Source organism: Phaseolus vulgaris, chromosome 4, assembly GCF_000499845.2.
Source record: "Phaseolus vulgaris cultivar G19833 chromosome 4, P. vulgaris v2.0, whole genome shotgun sequence".
NCBI classification, from domain to species: Eukaryota; Viridiplantae; Streptophyta; class Magnoliopsida; order Fabales; family Fabaceae; genus Phaseolus; species Phaseolus vulgaris.
This window is the reverse complement of record NC_023756.2, coordinates 38,758,806-38,781,065: the sequence shown is the minus strand read 5'-3', so window position 1 is coordinate 38,781,065 and position 22,260 is coordinate 38,758,806. Positions and strand designations below refer to the sequence as shown.

General features: G+C 26.0%; 1 protein-coding gene across 2 annotated transcripts; it reads right to left on the bottom strand.

Annotated features, from left to right (window-relative positions):
• Positions 1–1,718: 1,718 nt before the first annotated feature.
• On the bottom strand, positions 1,719–8,176 carry LOC137837600 (silicon efflux transporter LSI2-like). 2 transcript variants are annotated; one of them, XM_068646633.1, is made up of 4 exons: positions 7,972–8,176; positions 2,662–3,930; positions 2,369–2,558; positions 1,719–2,220 (listed from the first exon to the last, which is right to left on the bottom strand). In XM_068646633.1, exons 2-4 carry the CDS (start codon positions 3,829–3,831, stop codon positions 1,958–1,960), a joined length of 1,623 nt encoding a protein of 540 aa, XP_068502734.1. In that variant the 5' UTR covers positions 3,832–3,930; positions 7,972–8,176; the 3' UTR covers positions 1,719–1,957. The 2 variants fall into 2 exon arrangements, with proteins under 2 accessions (XP_068502734.1, XP_068502733.1); XM_068646632.1 differs by lacking the exon at positions 7,972–8,176 and adding an exon at positions 4,840–4,979.
• Positions 8,177–22,260: the final 14,084 nt, after the last annotated feature.

The window sequence follows — 22,260 nt, the reverse complement described above, 5'->3', positions numbered from 1 at the left end:
TAAATAATACAATTGTCACTAAGAACAATCTTTTGAGACACGACATTTCTTTATTGTGTGATTTTTGCTCTCTGTGCGACGTGGAAGAGGAGTCAGTAAGTCATCTCTTCTTTGAGTGTAGGGTTTCTTGGAGAATTTGGGGGCTTCATCTCTAGTGGTTAAGGTTTTCTTCGGTATTCCATTGTGATGCACAAATGCTCTTTCAGATGTTTAAACCTTTAGGTTTGAAACATACTACTATTAGGTGTTGGATGAGGGAGGATTTGGGTTGGTATTATAGGTAAAATTTGGAATAATAGGAATAAGGTTGTTTTTAAGAATGGGCGAGTTGATCTAGTTGAGGTTTTTACTGTGGTACAAAGGAAAACCTAGTCTTGAGTTATGGTAAAGGAAAGATTGGCTGATTTCTCTTACTCAGATTGGTGTTTGGAACCTTTATGTTGTATGAGGTATTTGAGAAATTGATGTTAGATGATTTATGTTTAATGTTTAGACCATGTTTGAAAGTTTTTGCGTGATTTAGTGTAGATTTTTGGCTTCCGTAGTTTTTGCAGGTTTGGTTTGATATTTATAGCTCTTGGGTGTTTGGTTTACTTTTACTCGTTGACAAAGATCCTATTCGGTTGTTGGAAAAGGGTGTATGGTGGTATTTATTTTGTCTTATTTTGTGAAAACATGTCTCCTTTGGAGGATGATATAATTGTATTCTGATGTGATCATGCTTATATTAGTTTTGTTATGTTTATATCACTCTGATTAATGTTTTGTAAAGTATGTTGGATCCCTAGTTGGTTAGGTGTTAAGAAGTTTGGTCTGGATTTTATTTATTCTTTGTTGATAAAAAAAAGTTTAATAAAAAATAATCAATTCTAACATTTAATTTATTATTATTAACGGAAATACAGGCGTGATATCAGTATTTTTTAATTTTATTGTAAACTTATATATTTCTGCATATATATTTAAAAAATCATATATATATATATATATATATATATATATATATTGATAAAAAAATATAAATACACAAAAGGATATTTAAAAAATACAGCTACACATAAATTTATGGTGAACTAATATCATTATATAACTAAATTTTGACTAAAAAGTACTATCTACTCCTAAAGAGAAGACAAAATAAAACTTAGATTTTTAGTGTATCTTTAAAGTATATTAAATTTAATATTTTAAAATATATTATTAATTTTTTAATATATCAAAATCAGAGCAATTTTGAATAAAAGAAATCCACAGTAGAAAATCTAAACTCAGACAAAACATTAGTATGAAACAAAATATCGTGTTTTAACATGAGTTTGTAATACAAATATACATATAATGATACAAATAAAAAGTAAAAATATATTTAATATCTACAACCTATGACTATGCAATATTATGACACATGGTAATGATGATAAAAAATGTCTTTGGACATCTTAGTCATAATTAAATATATGAAAAAATAATTTTTAAAGTACGAATCATAATTTCACCTATTCAATTTTTAATATTAAATATAACTATATGTAGATGATAAAAATAAGAATAGCGTATGTGTTTCTGCTTTATAGATAAAAAAAAGTGATATTAACAAATTTTTAATTAATGCAATAATAATAAATTTGTTTAAAAAATGGTATGTATTATTTTGAAATGAAGAAGAAAATGTCATGCTAAAAAATGTAATTGGAAGAAAGTAAATTGGTTAGCAAAGATTCCACATAACTCCCAAGCTAATATTTATTAAAACTTGAAATTCCAAAGCATTCCTACAAACTTTGACCAGACATCACATTCATATACTACTTATTTTGATGGCATTAACCACAAAAACAGAGAAAGTTCCTTGTTCATCTATCTATTTTTTCTAACAACCTTAAAATATACTACATTAAACTGACTTTTCTTGTGTAAACTTCTACAACAATATTCTTTGAAGTTTAGTAAATTCTTTTCATTTTATGAGTGTCAACCCTATAGCAGTGACTATAAGAGTAGAAGGAAGTCCAAATTTTAGATGAGTCCAAAAGGTTAATGTGTATCCAAGGTTTGGAGCACGACGAGCTTGCTCACACACTATCAAGTTCGCAGCTGATCCTAACAGTGAAAAGTTCCCTGCTATGGTGCTAACCCAAGCTAAGATTAGCCATGCCTTCTCCTCATTCCCTTTGGAAATTGCAGCAGCTGAGGCTGCAACTCTTGCTCCAAGCAATAGAACTACAAAGTATACATAGAAACATTGTGATACATCAAATGAAAATGGATCTTGGTCAATCATGAATGAAATAGGAGAACTATGGAACATATCAGCAACTTGTAAAAGAAAAATTGTTATCTTAGCAGATATAATCATGTGCTTGCTTACCAGTTGGTACATTTGAAGCCAAATTTGATAGGACAAGTATAACTACAGCAAGAATAGCTGTTCCACTAGCATGATCTATGCGAGAATAGGGCTCCATTGCATCCCACATAGCACTTGGAATTTCAGTTTTCTTAAAGCCTTCTATTGTGATGAACATTCCACAGAAGAATATCAAAAGTGAATATGATACCTGTTCCAAGAAATAAAACCACACTAAGAATTTGTTTGAAGTTTAATCGGTACAAGAATAAACCACACTAAAGAGATTTTATGCCGTGTTATTTGAGTTTTACCTTGTCTAAGTTTGGCCCTGCATCTTTGAAATCAAGAACTACCAAAGTTATTGCGGCTGCAATTGCAGTCCATGCCATATTCAAACCAATAAGCATTGCAATCAACATGACCAGTGTGATTGCATAAACACAAGATTTCCAGAGTACCCTCTTCCATTTTATGTTCATATAGTCCTTTCCTTCTGAAGAGGGCATAACATGTTCCCCAGTAGGTTTATCTACTGCTATTGCAACATTTTTTGAAGGATTGGTTTCCTCCTTTGTATCATTTGTCTCCTTGGATGGATTTGAGTTCGGTGTGGAAGTGGAATCCTTCGTGCCACTACGAACCATCTGAACTTCACTTACACTTTGAGTTGATTGGTCTGTCATAACATGAACTTGAGAAGAGTTTTGAACAGTATTACCAAGTTCTAGACTGCCATTGCATTCTTGAGAATTCAAGGATGCAAAATGAGACATTCTGGCTGGAGAAAACTGATGGGAAACAATCTCCTCTTCTACAACATCTTCTGAAATTGGATCCTCTTCATCCTTAGGACAAGAAGATAGTGCCTTCCAATACATGGCAATAAGAAAAACAATATTCACAACAACTCCTACAAGCATAGCTGGAAGAATACCCATCAGAAACTTCCCAAATGATATTTTACCCTGAATAGCTATAACTAGATTTTGGGGGTTCCCAATAGGTGTTGCTGAAGATCCAATATTAGCACTTGAAGCAAGTGCAAGAAGGAAAGGGTAGGGTGGAAGGTTATGCTGCCTTGCAATTTTCAACACAAATTCAGTCAAAACAATGCAAGAGGTGTCATTGGTGAAGAAAGCACTTGAGATAGCAGAAATCAAACAGATTCTACAAAGTAAGTCCTTTGGTCCTCTACTTTTCCAAGCGAGCAATTTCCCCAAGTACTTAAACATGTTTGCTTTTTCAAGAAAAATAGTAACAAGCATTGTCCCAAAAAGAAGACCAAGAATTGGGAGATCAATTGCACCATAAGCTTCATCTGGACTAAGAACTTTGAATATGACCATAAGCATTGCACCCAGAAGGGACCCTGCAGTTCTCCCAATGGGTAAGAAAGGCACAGCTGGAAAAACTGCTAGTACCCAGAAGATTGCAAAGGCTAATGAACCAAGGACAACTTTTGAAGCAGCAGCTAGTGCCATTATTGTGATTCAACAAGCAACAATTCCCAAATTTTCAAACAATTATCAAGAACTTCAACTCTAGGCCAACACAATAGAACCTTTTTTTGGTAGAACTTCCTGGACATGGAAAAGCAATTGTTCAGTAAGAAACTAAGTAAAATTTCATGAAAATCCATCCTCAGACAACATTTCTTATAAATCTACTACTTTTTAGACTTGAATCAAGTGAATCATCATTATCACTGAAGATGAATAGCGATCAATCAGATATATTTTCATGGATATGTAGTTAAACTACGTTGCATGAATACGGCTACACCTATACTATATGTTAATATGATTTTTTTAAATATTAAACATGAATCAGACACTTGAATTTGAAACTATAAAGCATAATAACTTTAAACAAAATAAAAGTAACTGAGTTTCAAAGCATAGTATAAAACATAACAGGAGTAATCATCGTGAAAAACATCTGGAGGATAATAACTTAACAAGCTCATAAATAAACTGAAAGATAAAAAAAGGGTAGCTCACCAACAAACCAATCAATAGCAATAACCAAGGAACACAACACAACAATACTAATAATTTATTTTTACCAAAATAGTTTATTTTTTATTTTGAAATTATAAAAAAAGTAAACTTTTGAAAAAATTACTTTCAAAAAGCAAATAAACTCTTTGATATAGAAAACCATAGAAATATATCTGATATGTATAGCAGAGTTGCATATCAGTTTTTTGGTTTAAAGAAGAATCAGTACTTATAAACCTTTTTCTTTTCTCTTCTTTTGTAACTGCTACTTAATGAAGTAACCATAATGAGTTATTATTTTTTTTTTAATTTCTCAAAATGCAGGAAACCTGGTAAGTTCAACAACTTCTTTCAGAAAAAAAAGCAAAATTTCTACTGTGGTTTTGGCATCATCATCATGATCATCATATAATACGCCATTTAATTCAAGAGAACTTGAAGAGGAAAACAACACAAGCATCTATTACACATTACACATCATATTGTTACCTCAAAAAGAAAAAAAATGGTGGAAGAGGTCGAATTGCAGCAACCTGAGAGCTGAAAACTATGCAAGACACTTCATACCAATGGGTGAAATGTGACCCTCTTTTTATAAATATGCACACTGGAGTAAAGAAGCTATAAACACCAACTTTAATAGCTTCCAATCAGAATATGGCATAAAAATTTACTCTTTTTCCCCTTCAATTAAAGGCATAGGATATTTTGAATACTGACAAATATTTTTGTTTAATCTAGGATGGAGCAGTAGCATTGCCTTTTAATTGAAAAACAAATGCTTCTCACACATACTTGCACTTGCGTCACTTCACACCACTTTAATATTTAATATTTAATAAGAATAACTAATTTTGAAATAACTAGCATGTGATACCAATTGGTACTTTCCACAGCACATTAACAGAATGATAATTGGGATTGTGATACATTAATTAATATGTGATGATATTTTGTATATTATATAATCTTATACCTCTACTTGCTTCCACTAGGTTGAGATATTTTTCAAGCTTTCATGTAAGGATAATTCATGGATGACATGTGGTATATTATAAGAAATGAGTATTATTTTAGGTCACCATGGCTTTAAATGAATATTTGATATGATAAAGTATGAAAAACTGTATAAAAAGCTAAAAAAAACTCATAAATATCAAGCATACATAGTATAAAAACTTTTATTTGAATTTTCTTCTTTTGGGATGGATGTTGCCTGTGTACTACTTTGATGCTAAGGTATACTTCTTGATGTTTGGACCTACAAATGATAAATGATCACTATCCAAAATTTGGGCAAAATTTGGAGAAGGGTGTGGATTGTAATTGTAGGTGAAATTTGGAAAAATTGGAGTAAGTGTGTCTTTAAACCATATAGAGGTGTTTGCGGTGGTACAAAGAAAAGTTTGGACTTGGATTATTAGTAAAGAAAAAGATACAGAGTTCTTTTATTCTGACTGGTGTTTGGGACTCAAGGTATGTATGAAATCTGTTAAATAATTTTGCTTTATTTACTTTGGTATATAATGCTAAATCTTTGTTTTTGGAAAGAAGAAGTTGTGTGTTTTGCAGATTGGGTGTAGGCAGTCTGACTATCGGTATGGAGTAAAAGGATTTTTGCAATAGGAGTATCTGCTCCTTACATTAGATTAATGTGACTCTTTGAGAAGTATTTGTGTCGTGAAAATATTATGTATTTTTTTTTGTTCGTAGTTTGTTAAGGTGTTGTGTTTTTTGTATAAGGAATTTAAAAAAAGGTCGGATAATTTTGGAGGCTAACATTTGGTGAGCTATTTACGTTTGTATGTATTTCGGAGTTTGTTGTGATGATACATCTGGTTGCTGCCAATGGCGGACCACTTTGATTGTTTTTTAGAGTAAAGATTTGTTTTGGGATAGAATGTGGAGTGAGATTATATTTTTTTTTTTATAAAGGTTGAGTTACCCTTAAGTGATTCACATTTATTTATTATTTCTTGTTTATAAAAAAAAATTAAGTTATTTTTTTTATTATTATTATTAAATAATAGGGTATAATTATATTAGACATCAAATTCAATAGTATATCTTAATGATAAATCGTTACTACATATATACAATAGTTATTTGTTCTCTTAAGACGATAATTAAAGTTTGGGTATATATAATTCTAATATTGATATAGAATATTCGTGCTTGAAAATAATGATTAATTAATACATATAAAATAAACATTTTCCTCTAATAATATAATTTGTTTCATACTTAAAATTTAATTACTAGAATTGAAACCTTATTACACAATATTTGAAACTATGTAATTTGTGAAAAAAATATTGTGTTTATAAATATATTAGAAGTATCTTTTGAACTTCAATTCAAGTGCACCCTCCATAAGTACTAGATCCAAAACTCTTGGTATTAAGTATGAAAGATGTATCGGAGGCATGCATTAGTTTTCTTTATCTTTTTCTCTTTTCAAAAGGCAAAATAGTCATAATAGACCACTGATTTGTTTTTTAAATTGCCATGTTTCAATAATTGGTTGGTGTATAAGACTTAACCAATAGACTAGGAAACTAGAGTAGGTTCTTCTGTTCATAACATAGCACTATAATAATAAAATTATTAAAATCTCAATATGTACCAAAATCACTTATTCTTTAAAGAATGAAAGCTAATTATATATTATATATTTATCGATCATCCAATAAACATAAGAGAGTGAATAGTTTGATAAGTTCAAACATAAGAGAGTGAATAGTTTGATAAGTTAAAGAAACTTTTGTTAAAATAGATTTTACATGTCTTTGATGTTATTTAAAAAAATAAACTTCAAATCTAATTCAATCTTATAAAATGAATTTATAAAATGAAATTTGAATCCTTTTATATAATGTAAAATATCCTTATCTTTAATCAAAGTAAATTTTTCAATAATTATAATGCGAAAATATTTGAATAAGTTGTATATTTTAATTATTATTTTTTTTATAAAAAATAAATACAAGTAAAATAATACTATAGAAATATAACATCATAATTTAATAATATTAAAAACCTTAACTTCATATTTTATAAGTTTTTTGCGTTTAAAATGTACCATTATATTTATGTCTAATTTAAAAATATACAAAATAATGTTTTTAAGAAAAAAATTTAAATTTAGAATTGAAAAGAAAGAACAAATACTTTAAAATTTTAAGAGAAAAAAAGTCAAAATAATGTTGTATTTTAAAGAAATTGTATAAAAATCACTGACTCGTTGTGGAGCAAGATTTTATTGGTTTTGACGCGTTTTTATTGATTTTTTTTTTTAATTTTGACCAGTTTATCAGATTTTAGACCGATTTTTTAAGCTCAATTATTTGATTTAAATGGATTGAACACTGACCAGTTCACGAGTTGTTTTTCTGTAATTTAAAAAAATAGAGACATAAACAAAATATTTTTAAAAAATCAATATTCATATTGAAAACGATAAATTTTCAAATATATGATAATAAGAGTGAAATCCCATGTTTCATTATTATTTTTTCGTTCATATGATTTTGCATAGTAGACATATTTAGTGGAAACTATCATCAAATAATCATACAAAACTTTTAATTCAATAAAATGGAAAATGAGAACAACAATTACCTGATAAAGAGAATTCTTTTGGGAATTAGGTATAACTTCGAAGCTCACACCTTGTTGTCCTAGCTTTGATTTGACATGAAAATGTTTTTCTCTAAAAATTATTTTAGGGTTTGAGATATAGAAATGATTTTAGTCTTAAGCAACCTTAGAGGTATAAACTTAACACCAAAAATTCACACAACATGTTGAAAGGTAGCCTTCTATTATATAAGTGCACCTAGGGTCAAAGTTATAAAGGGCAATAACTTTAGTGGAACCATGTTAGAGGTGTTAATAGGTTAAATAATATGGTAATAAAACTAATCTAATTTAATAAAAAAATACTGATTTAAAATTTTTATACAATTAAATTCAAACTATTAGATGATAAATCTGATTTTATAGGAAGAGTACATATCAAAGAAAAAAATAATCTAAAACTCCTAAAAATGAGAAATCAAAGAATTGTTGTACACCTCTTTAGATAATTGAGTACTCTATCAATGGAGCACATAAAAAAACCAAAAATAATAGTGTTTATAATTTATAAAACAAATAAATGTCACTGTAAGAAAATCATGAAATAAAAATTAATTTTAAAAACTAAAAATAATTATTTATTATAATGACTAAATTAGAGACCATTTTATAAATTAAAAAAAAATTGGTTTCTAAATTAGTTTATATTATGGTTAAATGATTTTTAAATAATTGATGGTTAAAAGTTTGGTAGTTAATTAGATATTAATTTAGAAACTATTTAACAATAATATAAACTAATTTAGAAACCAATTTTTTTAGTCTATAAAATTGTCTCTAATTTAGTCACTATAACAACTAATTATTATTTTTTTATAAATTTAGTTTCTATTTCATGATTGTCTTGTCGTATGTAATTATAACTGAAAAACTAAAATATTTATATGATAATAAAACTCAAATCAAGAATTTAAGAGTGAGTGAGTTCGTGAGTAATGATATAGTAACCTTACTATAGTTATTACAATAAATAAATAAATAAAATCATAAATAATCATCAGTTATTTTTAAATAGAAAGTAGAGAAAAGTTAAAGGATTTGTACTTTAGATAGATAATGATTTTAAATAAATAAAGAGTAAAATTATTTTAATTCTTTTATATATAATGCTTTTAATTTAAAATACGATAATTATTATTTATCAATTTTAAACCCTAACTTCTAATACTAATAAAAATTTATAGGTTGAATGATAAATCATTTATGTAAAAATCCAGAAATCCAATCCTGACCAAAATTATTATTTGAAATTTTAATTATTTATTATTTATTATTTTTAATACTTAATGCAAGCTATAACATATTATTCTGAATTTTTTAAAAGTACTTAAAAGTTATAAATTAAAAAAAAAATCAAAACTTATAACCTAATGAACCAATTCTGTTAAAGATAAATTGAATTTGATTGAGTTGAATATAATAAAAATAACACAAATTTAACCAAACTTAATTTTTTTTTATTGAATTGAGTTTATCCAAATATAACTCAATACAACTTACTTATTTTTCTATAAATTATATGGCAGAAAGAAATACTAACCGGAAAATGTAATTATTTCTCTCTAGTATAGCTTATCCAATGTCTAAATTACACTTTGAACCTTTAAAGTTCTTTTTTTCTTATTAACAATAAAAAATAATTCATGTGACACACTTAAGTGCTTCAATGAGTGATCCAATGTAAAGAATTTATATAAGAGATCTTAGGAGATAAAATACAAGTTTGAAGTGTAAATAAAAGCTCAACCTACAAAAAATTGTACAAAAAGAGATTGAACTACATCTTTCCGTACAATTCCTTTTGTGCTAAACCCCACAACACTATCACTCACAAATTGCTAACCAATTGAATAAAAGTTTTATGAAAATAAATAAAAAAAATTATCCACTCTCTAAAAAGTAATTGAATTTGGGCACATGATAATTTTTCAAGCCAGACAAATTCTTTTAATTAATTAAAACTTGGCATATATAGCAATACTCCACTAACTTATAATTGAATATGCCTGCTGCTACCTCACACACCAACTTCCACTTACCTCCCCAAGTGACACCATTTTATCATTTAATTTAGGGTTGAAGGTTGATTTGCATGTATTTAAAATATAAATGATTTATTTAGATCGGTTAGATTTATAGGTGGTATGATAAGGCCAATAAATAGTTGATATGATAGACTTTTTAAATGACTCTGATACCATGTTAAGAAGTGAATTTTAAGTCTAACTCAAACCCATCAAACCGGCTCATGATGTGAGGTTTGCACCCACTTATATACAATAAAATGTTTTAATCTCTAGTCGATGTTGGATCTCTAACATATAGGCATATGATTTTTTGATTTTTTGTCTTTGAAAATCTTTTTTCTAATAATTGTTCTTGTAGAAAGTTAGTGACAAGATTCTGAAGGATATTTTGTTCGTTTTTATGCGATTTTGTATATAAATTGGATCATTTCTAAAATACTAAAATATTCTTATTTATTTATTTTTTATTATTGATAAAAAAATTATTTAATTTACTAATTTTTAAGTGATCATAATATTAAGGTATTTACTATCAAATTATTGTCATTATTATAGGTAGGTTCAATTATTCAGTTGCTCATTCAACTATTTTAAATCTTTCAAATAACTTCCTCAACTACAAATTCTTCTAATTTCATCTTCAATCATACATTTTTTAAATTCACCATATAGGATTTTTTAAAATATCATATATTGTCATTTTTTTGTAGTTTAAAGTTTTTACAACTTGCGAATAATAAAATTATCATATATCGATATACTTCACATGAACAATCTATTACTTGACTATAAACTTTTACCTTTTTTATCATTCAATTATCACAATTTTATAAACTTTTCACCATTCATGTTTTCTATTACATTTTTTTTTTCATATTTTACTCAATTATTCGTTGCTGTTAATTAACTATAAAATATAGTTAGTTGACTAATAACATAACATCATTGACCAAAGACTTGATGCTCTAATACTAACATACTAATACACATGTTTTTAACATGCATTACCAATATAACATTATGCAAATTAATTACAATATATTTGTTTTAAAAAATAAATCACTTATAGAAAAAAATTTAAAATAATATAACTTTATATAAAACTAAAAATTATAATGGTTGTCCATCTAAAAACATTATGATAGAAAATAACCGATCAAAATTATTGTCTAAACTCGGCTCAACTTTATTGAAAATTTCTTATGTAGACTAAGTTTATGTATAAATATGAATAATACTTGATTTATTAAATTAAACATAAAGATAATGATGAATATTTATATACTATTTTTATTATTATAATTGTTCTTATTTTAAATTATTAAAATACTATTAATTTATTAGATAATTTAAAAAAAGAATAGATTATCACTACTCTCTTTAGTATTTTGTTTCATTTTATTTAAAAAATATTTTACTACACATCTTTTCATTTTCTATTAATGGTGTGACTCATTCATATTTATCAAATTAACTCATATCCCAGGATATTTTTTTTCTCATCACAATTCCCATTATACACTGTATTCCTTTGTCATTTTCTTAAAATGATATTTTCAATTTCAAGAAACTGTAAATTTCAGTTTTATCGAATTAAATTATTTTAAGACCTATATTTCATATTTTTACTTTTTTTAATATTTTTATTTATTGTTTATTTTTTATCACGTAAAAATACCTAATTTTTTTTTGAGTGTTTAATTATATAAATTTTTAATTTATTAGGTAATCTAAAAAACTTATCATCTCTCCTCTATTTTATTTTTAATTTTTTAACTCTTTTTTTCACTATCAAAATTTTTATTATCATTTCTTAAAAGTTCAATTCAATATTTATTAAGTCTACTCAATTTTTCAAGTTATTTTTACTCTCAACCTTAGTAAAAATAATAAATGTTATAATTACCATAAAATTTAAATCATGTAATTAATATTTAAGATTATATTATTTTATTATGAATTTCTTTTTTATAAAAAAATATTAATTAATATTTAAAACAATGCCAAAATAGTTATGGGATGTAACTACCCAATAAAGATCTGACAGAGAGACGAGAGTGAAACACAAATTTTGTGCTAAAAAAAAAAAAAAATTGTACATTCTTTTCTACTTCACAAACCGATATAATGAAAATCACACATATCATTCCTTACTATGTTGTCATCATTCTTAAAAGCAAATAATGTAACCTATTGTAATAAATTCACACAATGGTTTATATTTGGAAAGACTCAATGCACAATTAATAAGTACAATAATAATATACAAAAAATAGTTTTCATTTATTAACTAAATAAGGATTGTAGAATAAAAAGGAACATAGATAATCTATTGTCTTTTTAGCAAATGTTAACCATAGATCACATCCTCTCTCTTGATTAGCTAGTATGGTATTACATATAACTTAGAGGATTTAAAAAATAGTATAATATAAATTTACTAATTATACCATCAATCAATATAACAATAACATATATAAAATGATTTTTATCTATTTTATTCCCTGAAAATATTAAAAATTGTTAAAGCAACGACAAGACCACACTTGTGGCTGCAATAGAAGCTTTCTATATATTTTCTGAATTACTTTTAGCTAAATGCCATGATTTTTTTTGCTTTAACTTCTAATTTAACACTTCCTCTTCACCCTCTTTAATGGACATTCTCCCTGGACAGAAATCCTCCACAAGTACTATAATCATGAAAAATATATATAAAAGTTATATCAATTGTACTAAAAAGGAAACTGCATGTGAAACATTAGTTGTCTTGTCAACTTTGCTCTCATATAACCTTTATATGTACGAAATTTCTAATATTATTATCAAATTTAAGTTATTATAGGATATAGTATAGTAAGTAGAATTAGTTAGTAAACACCAAAATATATTAGGAAAAATGAATATGAAAAATCATATCATGATAATATAATAGAACAATTTAATTTGTATTATCATTTTTCTTCCTATTTGACAAAGTTAGAAATTGTGATGTTTTTAATGTTTATATTTTCTACCACGAAATAAATATTTATGGTCTGTTTGAATTAGGTGATGCACGGTTACTAGAGACGGAAGTAGGGGTGCATTTTCTATTTGGATCAGCAAATGGAGATGAGTGAGAGAGCGAAAAAGTGAGTAATAAGGGACTAAAAGTTGTTTATCACAATTGCAAAGAAACAAGGAGAGGAAAGAAAACTACTTAAGAATATATACAATGACTTATGTGTTCTAAGAAGACACCACAAGACATTTGTTTTTCGAATGTACAATTGTTTGGTTAGTTTGGAACCAATATTATGTTTGGCTTGGGGTGACATCAGTAGATCATATCGATTATGTTTCACGTTTTTTACATTTTAAACCGTGTAATGTTCCAACCTATATTAATGTCTTTTGGGGAAGTGTCTGGATTGCAATTTTTGGTGAGATCTGTAAGCATAGGAATCAATTCATCTTTAAAGATGGAGTGATAGATATTTTGAATTTTTTTCTTTGGTCCAACTAAAGATGGTCGGATTGGTGTCTAAACTCCTTGACGTGTTTGTTTATGATTAAAAGCTCTTGACTTTACAAGCTTTTAGTTTGAGTGGGACGCTTGTGTGGTGTTTTTATGTGTTCTTTGTTTAGTATCTTAAGTTTAGTTGGGTGGAATAATTGGTTGTTACCGATTTGATTTGTAATAGAGTTGAATAACTCCTGAAATGATTCATATTTATTTCTTATTTCTTATTAATAAAAAATGTGCTCTCATTTTTATTCATAGAATTTGATATGAATTAATCACATTCCACATTTATATTTTTTTTTAAAACTATCCACTACTCATATAATAAAACATAAAAAATATAACTAAAACTATAAAAAATTAATTATAAAAATATAAATATAAATATAATTATAATAAAATAAAATAAAAATATTATATATTAATAAAAATAAAAATAAATATAAGAAACTTGTATTTTTTTAAAATAATTATTCAAAGAGAATAATATATAAAATTTTAATCAAATCAAATTTATATAAAAATATTTTATATTTCATCATTCAAATATTTTTAAAGAGAATGATAAATTTGTAAACTTACATTTTATACCTTTAAAAATAATTCAAAATACTCTCACAACCATCACATCACTCACATATTTCAATAATTTTTTTTCACATATTTACTCTAACATATCCCAATTCAAACACATAAAACTTTTCTTACACCTCCTTTTCAAATTCTCAGACTTCTATTTTCTGACACTCAACTTTCCATTCCCAAACAAAGCATTAATATGTCAGCTTCATCGACCCAACCAAAAAACAAAAGCAAATGTTAATTTGAAATATGAAATGTACTTTCCTTTCCTTGTTTATGCCAAAACTACTTCTGAACCACGATATTCCTTTATTTCATATCACCTCATCATAGAGACTCATCGATTATTCTATTTTCACATTTTGTTGCCAAGAACTATAAACACATTATTTCCCAACATTACGTACAACTACTATACATTACTTTAATTATTACTCGTATAAGTTGTAATATGGTTTCATGATGTTAAAGAAATAGTTAGTTATTATATTAATTAAATTAAATATTATTTTAAATATTAAAGAATTATTAATATCTAAAATAATATTTAAATTAGTTATCAAAAATTTACCTATTAATATTTTAAATTTTATATTAGTCTCTAAAACTTAATAAAAACTAATTTAGAGTATAAAATAATTAATAACTAAAACTTTTAGTTAATAATTAAATATTAATTTAAAAACTATTTTATAAAAGGTTTGAGTTTGAATAATGCAGAAAAAAATGTAATTAAAAACTTATCAAATATTATTCATTAGAAATTATTTATCAACAAACTTCATGACAATTTAAGTACTCATATTATTGATGTAGAGTATCTATCAACATTATCCATGATTAACCTTTATTAAAATCTTAACCTAGTTATTTTTATACACTTCGTTTGAAACAAGTTAGGAACAAGATGAGAAAGAAATTGTAAGCAAAAAGATGTGCAGAAAGAGAAATTATTACCCATAATAAATAATATAATTGATTATGATAAATAGGTAATTGATTATATTATTAAAATGAGAGAGAAATAAGCATTTTTTAATTTGAGTGCATTTATTTATTTTTTTGCTTTTTTTTGGGTTATGAAGGGCTGGTGTTTTGCTGCTGGTTTGGTCTCTCTTATCTTTTGAATGTCACCTTTAACTTTGTTTGGTGATTGGCATTTATATGTTGTGGGTTTTGGGTGCTGACTGAGTCTCAGTCACTTTTTTTTTTTTATAAAGTTGGAGTATCTTTCGAATATGCTCAAATTAATTAATTTATTTTTAGTTGATAATTATTTATTTATTATTTTATTATAATAATAAAAAATAGTTATTAAAAAATATTAATATTAATAATTTATAGTAATAGTAATTAAATTTATTAGTAACAAATCAAATTATTAGGAGTGAGCTCGGTAGACTTAATTACGTCTGTCTCACGTTTTATGCAATTTACTTTACTCGATGCATCTTTGTTTGTCAATTTAATCATGGGAAATATCTGTATTGAGTTGGTAAACGAGATTTGGAGGCATATGAATAATTACATTTTTAAAGGTGGAGTGATTAATTATTCTGAAATTTTCTCCTTGACACAATTAAAGGTTTGGTCTTGGATCACATTAAACACTACAAGCAAATCATGAAATAGAAACCGATTTTAGATATAAAAAATAATTAGTTGCTATAGTGACTAAATTATAAACCATTTTAGGGACTAAATAAATTTTTGGTTTCTAAATTAGTTTATAGTATTGTTAAATGGTTTCTAAATTGGTATCTAATTAGCAACCAATGTTTTTGCTACCAAATTTAGAAACTAAATAATTAGTAGTTAAAACTTTGGTAGCTAATTAGATACTAATTTAGAAACTATTTAACAATAATAGAAACTAATTTAGAAACCATTTTTTTTTAATTTCTAAAATGGTCTCTAATTTAGTTACTATTGTAACTAATTATTTTGGTCTCTAAAAATTGGTTTTTATTTGATGATTTTCTTGTAATGAAAGTTGTTTTCTCGGATTGATGTCTAGAAACCCTGGTTTGCATGCATTCGCTTAAAAACTTGTGAAAGATTTAGGTTGATTGAATGTTTTTTGGTATATTTGAGGGGAGTTAGCTTTTGTGGTAGCTTTGTGGGTTAGAGTGTTCTTGGTTGATACTGTGTATAAGAGTTGGATCACCCCTTAAGTAGATCACATTTATATATTTTTTCTTGCCGATAAAAAAAAAACATAATGTAAAATTTGATTTTTTTTTCTAAATCATAAATTTATCCTGAACTATACTATTTGAAAAATAACTTATTGAAAAAGAGAATAAATATTATATACATAATATAAAAAAATAACTAAATATATCCATTATTCTAAAACCTGTCTGCATATAAAAAGATTAGATTCTTACATTAAATTATAATATAAGGGTCATATCTTTCTCCTTAGTGGGTTGAAAAGTATACACATTAGGGCACGTGATTATTATATGGAATAAATCCTAACTTTAAGAAGCAAGTAGAATGAAAAGATAAAACTCTGTAATTAACTATATCCTACATGATAATTGTATATTAGTAAAAATTAGGTAGTAAATGTAGATATAATAATATGGGAAGATAGTATATACGTACATTATCTTAAACCGTCCCATGAGTAAAATATATGCAGTAGTAAATGATTTGCCAATCTAATTAAGTAGGTTTGACAAAAGCAGTAAATATATGTTAATGCAAATAGGCATTCCAGTGGTTGCTACATTAATATGAAGTGTTGATTCTTAAAACTGTGACAAATGGTGAACCTCTTATGTGCATGGATGCTATGTGTCACACTTTATATAACCACTAATTTTATCCAAACATGGAAAGAAGAAAAAATTACTTAATTAAGTAGTTATGATAATAATAAATACACAATAAATATGTTACAAATATCACTCTATGTGGCTGTCAATATTTATATTATTTTATGTCCTCATATATGGGTTTTGTGTAGGTCCATATATATTTTTTGTGGATGTGATTATGTGTTTAGTTAGGTAGTATCTAAATTATGAACATGGTAATTGTAAGTATTGGCTTAATTTTATGGAGACTAGTGATTAATAAGTTCTTTATTCTATTCTAAATTTTTAATCCTAAACAATGAATTAAGATCTATCAGTTCGAAATATGTGGACGATTATTCTTGATCGTATGAGTTTTTTTTTTATCAAATAATGAATATCTTTTTATTGACAAAGAAGGAAAAAATTTAAAGTATTTTTGGAATATTTCAATCCTATTATATATAACTAACAAATCATTATTCATACACAACCCAACAAAACAACATCTAATAAAAGAAATACCTTAATAAATATCAGCATTCCAAAAAGAGATAATGAATATAAGGGTATATTTAGACGTGTGATACATCACAAAATAATTAATATATTTTTTTATCAACGAAAAATAAATTAAATATTTAAAAGATACTTCAATTTTTATACATAAAACTAAATACACTAATCATATTTTCTGACAAAACATAAATTAAATATAAATGAAATATTTGAAGGATACTCTAATATTTATAGATGAGACTAGATGCATTAATCATATTTTCTGACTAAGAGTCTACCACTATAAGAAAGTCATGAATAGAAATCAATTCTAAAGACAAAAAATAATTAATTGTTATAGTAATTAAATTAGAGATCATTTTAGAAATTAAAAAAAAAATTGATTTCTAAATTAGTTTCTATTATTCTTAAATAGTTTTTAAATTGTTATCTAATTAGCTATCAAAGTTTTAACTGCCAATTATTTAGATTCTAAATTTAATAGCAAAAACCTTGGTTGCTAATTAGATACCAATTTAGAAACCATTTAAAAATAATAAAAACTATAATTTAGGGTTTAATAAGTCGGATAACTCGGGGTTGTGGAGTTAATAAGTCGGATAACTTCAAAACCATGTGATCCTGGATGAGAACTCTGCTGGTACATAGGTAAATGCTGGTTAACTAGTGGTTAACTCTCCACAACTATGCAGGTTGTAATCACGGGGTAAAGTCTGGTTATGATCTATGTAACACCTCCTAGAGATGTCACACATGGTCTGGCTGGGAGAAGTGTTATGGTCACTTTTCTGGTGTGTAGCTTTCTCTGTAATTGTTTTGGAACCCACTCATGAAGGGCGCTGCTGTACTGGTTTTTCTATGGTTTGGTAACCTTAACCTATATGTGGTTTATCACATGTGGTGGAAGGTTCTTGTATAAGGGTTGGGACATCCCTGAAATGTTCCCTTTAATTTATTTATTCTTTGCTGATAAAAAAAAAACTATAATTTAGAAACCAAAAATTTATTTAGTCACTAATTTAGTCACTATAACAATTAATTATTTTTTGTCTCTAAAATTGATTTTTATTTCATGATTTTCTTGTAGTGTAGCATACCAATACATTCTCTTAAGTTGTCAACACATGCCAATAGACATTGTATAAAAATAACTAATGTGTATTTAGATATATAGTGTACATAGCTAAGGAATATAAGGGTATTACTCTATATAACGAATGTGTATAATATATTGAACTCTAAAACTTGAACTTGAGTCGACGAAAACCCTAAAAAGTTCTTAAAATAAAATGTATTTCTTTTATCAGTGTGAGGGTAGGACGTATAATACATAACTAACCTAATGAAAAAAAGTTGTAAGTACTTTAATATATATTAATTAAGTGGTAAATATCTTTGAACAAGAAGCATGAGAATATTATAAAGTGAATAATGTGGGTGCGATTCGAGTGTGTACATGCACTTAATTTTGTCTAAACAAAAAAGAAATTGTAAATAATTAGAAGAAAAGAAGGGAGTGTTGAACACTGACAGTTGTATTGCAATAGTATGTTTGCAATTTTTGGATCAGATTTGGTTTTGCCATTTAGGTTAATTTCATGCCATCTGGTTTATGACATTATCAGATGCGTAGATATCACGACAATGAATGTGATGGCTTCCGTATTCAATGTTTTATAAATGTTTTTCCTCTCTTTTTAAGGTATTTCACAACAAAATTCAGCAACTTTCTTGATTAGTTTTGCCATTTTTATCTTATGTTTTATGACCACTATAACAAAATTATTAAAAGGAATCAATTTTAAATACTAAAACTTAAATTACATAATTTTAAAAATAAAAAATAATTAATTGTTACAATGATTAAATTAAAGATATTTTAGGGACAAAATAATTTTTTTTCTAAGTTAGTTTCTATTAATATTAAATGGTTTTTAAATTGGTATCTAATTAACAATCAGTCTTTTACTACCAAATTTAGAAACTAAATAATTGATAGTTAAAACTTTGGTAGTTAATTAGATACTAATTTAGAAATTATTTTACAATAATATAAAGTAATTTAGATATCAATTTTTTTTTTCAGTTTCTAAAATGGTCTCTAATTTAGTTACTATTGCAACTAATTATTTTGGTCTCTAAAAAATAGTTTCTATTTGATGATTTTTTGTTGTAGTGGTAGTTAGTAGTTAGTAATTAATAATAATTAGTAGTTAATAGTTAGTAATTAATAATAATTAGTAGTTAGTAGTTAAAATATTAATAGTTAATGTTTATATATACTAATTTCAAAATTAATTTAAATTTTTTTATTTATAATAAAAATAATTTTAGATATCAATATTATTTTAATTTAAAATAATAATTAATATAGTATTTAATTATTATTTTTCTAAGATTAGTTATTATTTAATATTTTTTTTAATATTGGATAAATAAAATTATAATAATATAGTGACTGCTAATTATTAGACCGTATATAACCTAATGCATAAACTCTAATTTTTCGTAATTAAATATTATTTGGCTGTTTGTGTCAAAATCATAAATAAAATCAATTATAACATGATGATTAAATATATTTTCACATATATTTTTGTTGTATGTCAATGAATGAGGTATTAAATTATTTTGTGTTTGTATTCATTTAAAATAAAGTCTGTATACAAGAAATTTTCAATTCAATAAATATAATTAGAATTTATCTAATGATATAATAATCCAAATAGATTATATTAGGGCAATTTAGTCTATACCATATATGAATATAGTGAGAAAAGAGATTATTAAATATATAATACTACAAGAAAATCATGAAATAGAAACTAATTTTAGAGACAAAAAATAATTAGTTGTTATAGTGACTAAATTAGAGACTAAAAATATTTTTGGTTTCTAAATTAGTTTAAATTATTGTTAAATGGTTTCTAAATTAGTATATAATTAACAACCAAAGTTTTTGCTCAAATCTAGAATCTAAATAATTGGTAGTTAAAACCTTGATAGTTAATTAGATATCAATTTAGAAACTATTTAACAATAATAGAAACCAATTTATAAACCAATGTTTTTTTTAATTTCTAAAATGGTCTCTAATTTAGTCACTATAACAACTAATTATTTTTTGTCTTTAAAATTGGTTTTTATTTCATGATTTTCTTGTAATGTACCCTTAACACAAGTAGTGTTATAACAATGTAATTTGAGTATGAATATTCGACTTACATAACTTACCATAATTAATAGAACATACTAAGTGATTCAATATGCTAACTTGATAGATTATAACCTTTTTTTTAATCCATCAACATATTGGAATATTATTGATAACATTATTTTGAACCCACAAAGTCAGTATTATTATTTTCTTAAATAATAATAATTATTATTATTATTACTTAGGATTTTTTTTATCAACGATAAAAAAAATGGAATAAATAGAAGTATTAGAGATATTCCAATTTCTATACAAAAGACCTCTATCAACGTATAAAGGTAGTTGTAACTCCAAAAAAAACTTATATAAGGCATCAACCATGACAACAAGAATAACATCTTACTCCAAAAGACAAATTATATCCAGCTATGGAACTCACGACATAATGAAAGACAATCACAAAATCATTTATTACAAAATTGCACTTCCAAACTCCCTTGCAATATTTCATCGGTTTGTGAGACATATCCATCTTCCTCCAACACCTTTACTTCCCATGCTTATGTTAACACCTTTACTTCCCATGCTTATGCTTCCTCCAACACCTTTACTTCCCATGCTTATGCCAACACCTTTACTTCCCATGCTTATCTTACTTTAGAGCTACATTGACAACTTCTCCACACCTAGAATTATTATTGAAAAAGAAGGATGTATGTTACTCAAATTATTTAATCAATATAATTATCAACAATATTTATTTCAGTTCATTGTTTTTCAAGTATGTTTTTTCTATTAGTTTATTTTATAAAATCAATTTCTGTAGTAAGAAAAATTTATATTCAAAACTAAGCTAGATTATTAATACATTTTAGATTCTTTAATTAAATTTGCAAACTTGAGCTAGTATTGTAAAATATGAAGTTTGAACTTTCTTTCTCTTAAATAGACTAAACACTAACTCTTTTTCAAGTCTAGATTTGAAAATGTTGACGATATTCCCGTTAGATTGGGTAATGTTAGCTTCAATTCAATATCTGGTGAAGATAATGATATATGTTGGTAGGAGCCTTTTCTGAAGAGGAAGTTAAATCAATTGTTTGGATTTGTAACAGTTCGAAAAGTCCTGGCCTTGACGGGTTTAACTTTGACTTTATCAAATTCTGTTGGGAGTTTTTTAAAAGAGGATATTCTCTCTGTAGTGAGTGAGTTTGCAAACAATGGCAGATGGTTTAGGGGTTCAAATGTGTTGTTCATTTTTTTTGGTTCCTAAGATCGATAATCCCAATTAGTTAGGTGACTTTAGACCTATATTGTTGGTTGGTAGTCTATATAAAATTGTGTTGAAAATTCTGTCTTTAAGGTTGAGAAAGGTGATAAGTAAAGTCATAGAACCTAGAAAACCAACTTTCCTTGAAGGAAGGAGGTTGTTGGATAACGTTCTTATGGCTAACAAGGTCTTAGAAGAGATAAAAAGGAAGAAGAAAAGTTATGTTTCTTCAAAGTTGACATGAAAAGGCTTATGATTCTATTAGTGGGAAGTTTATCTTCTACATGCTTGGAATGTTAGGTTTTTGTGACAGATGGATTAATTGGATAAAAGCATGCTTGGATTCTTCTTCTGTTTCGATGTTAGTTAATGGGAGCCCAACTAAGGAGTTCCACCCGAAG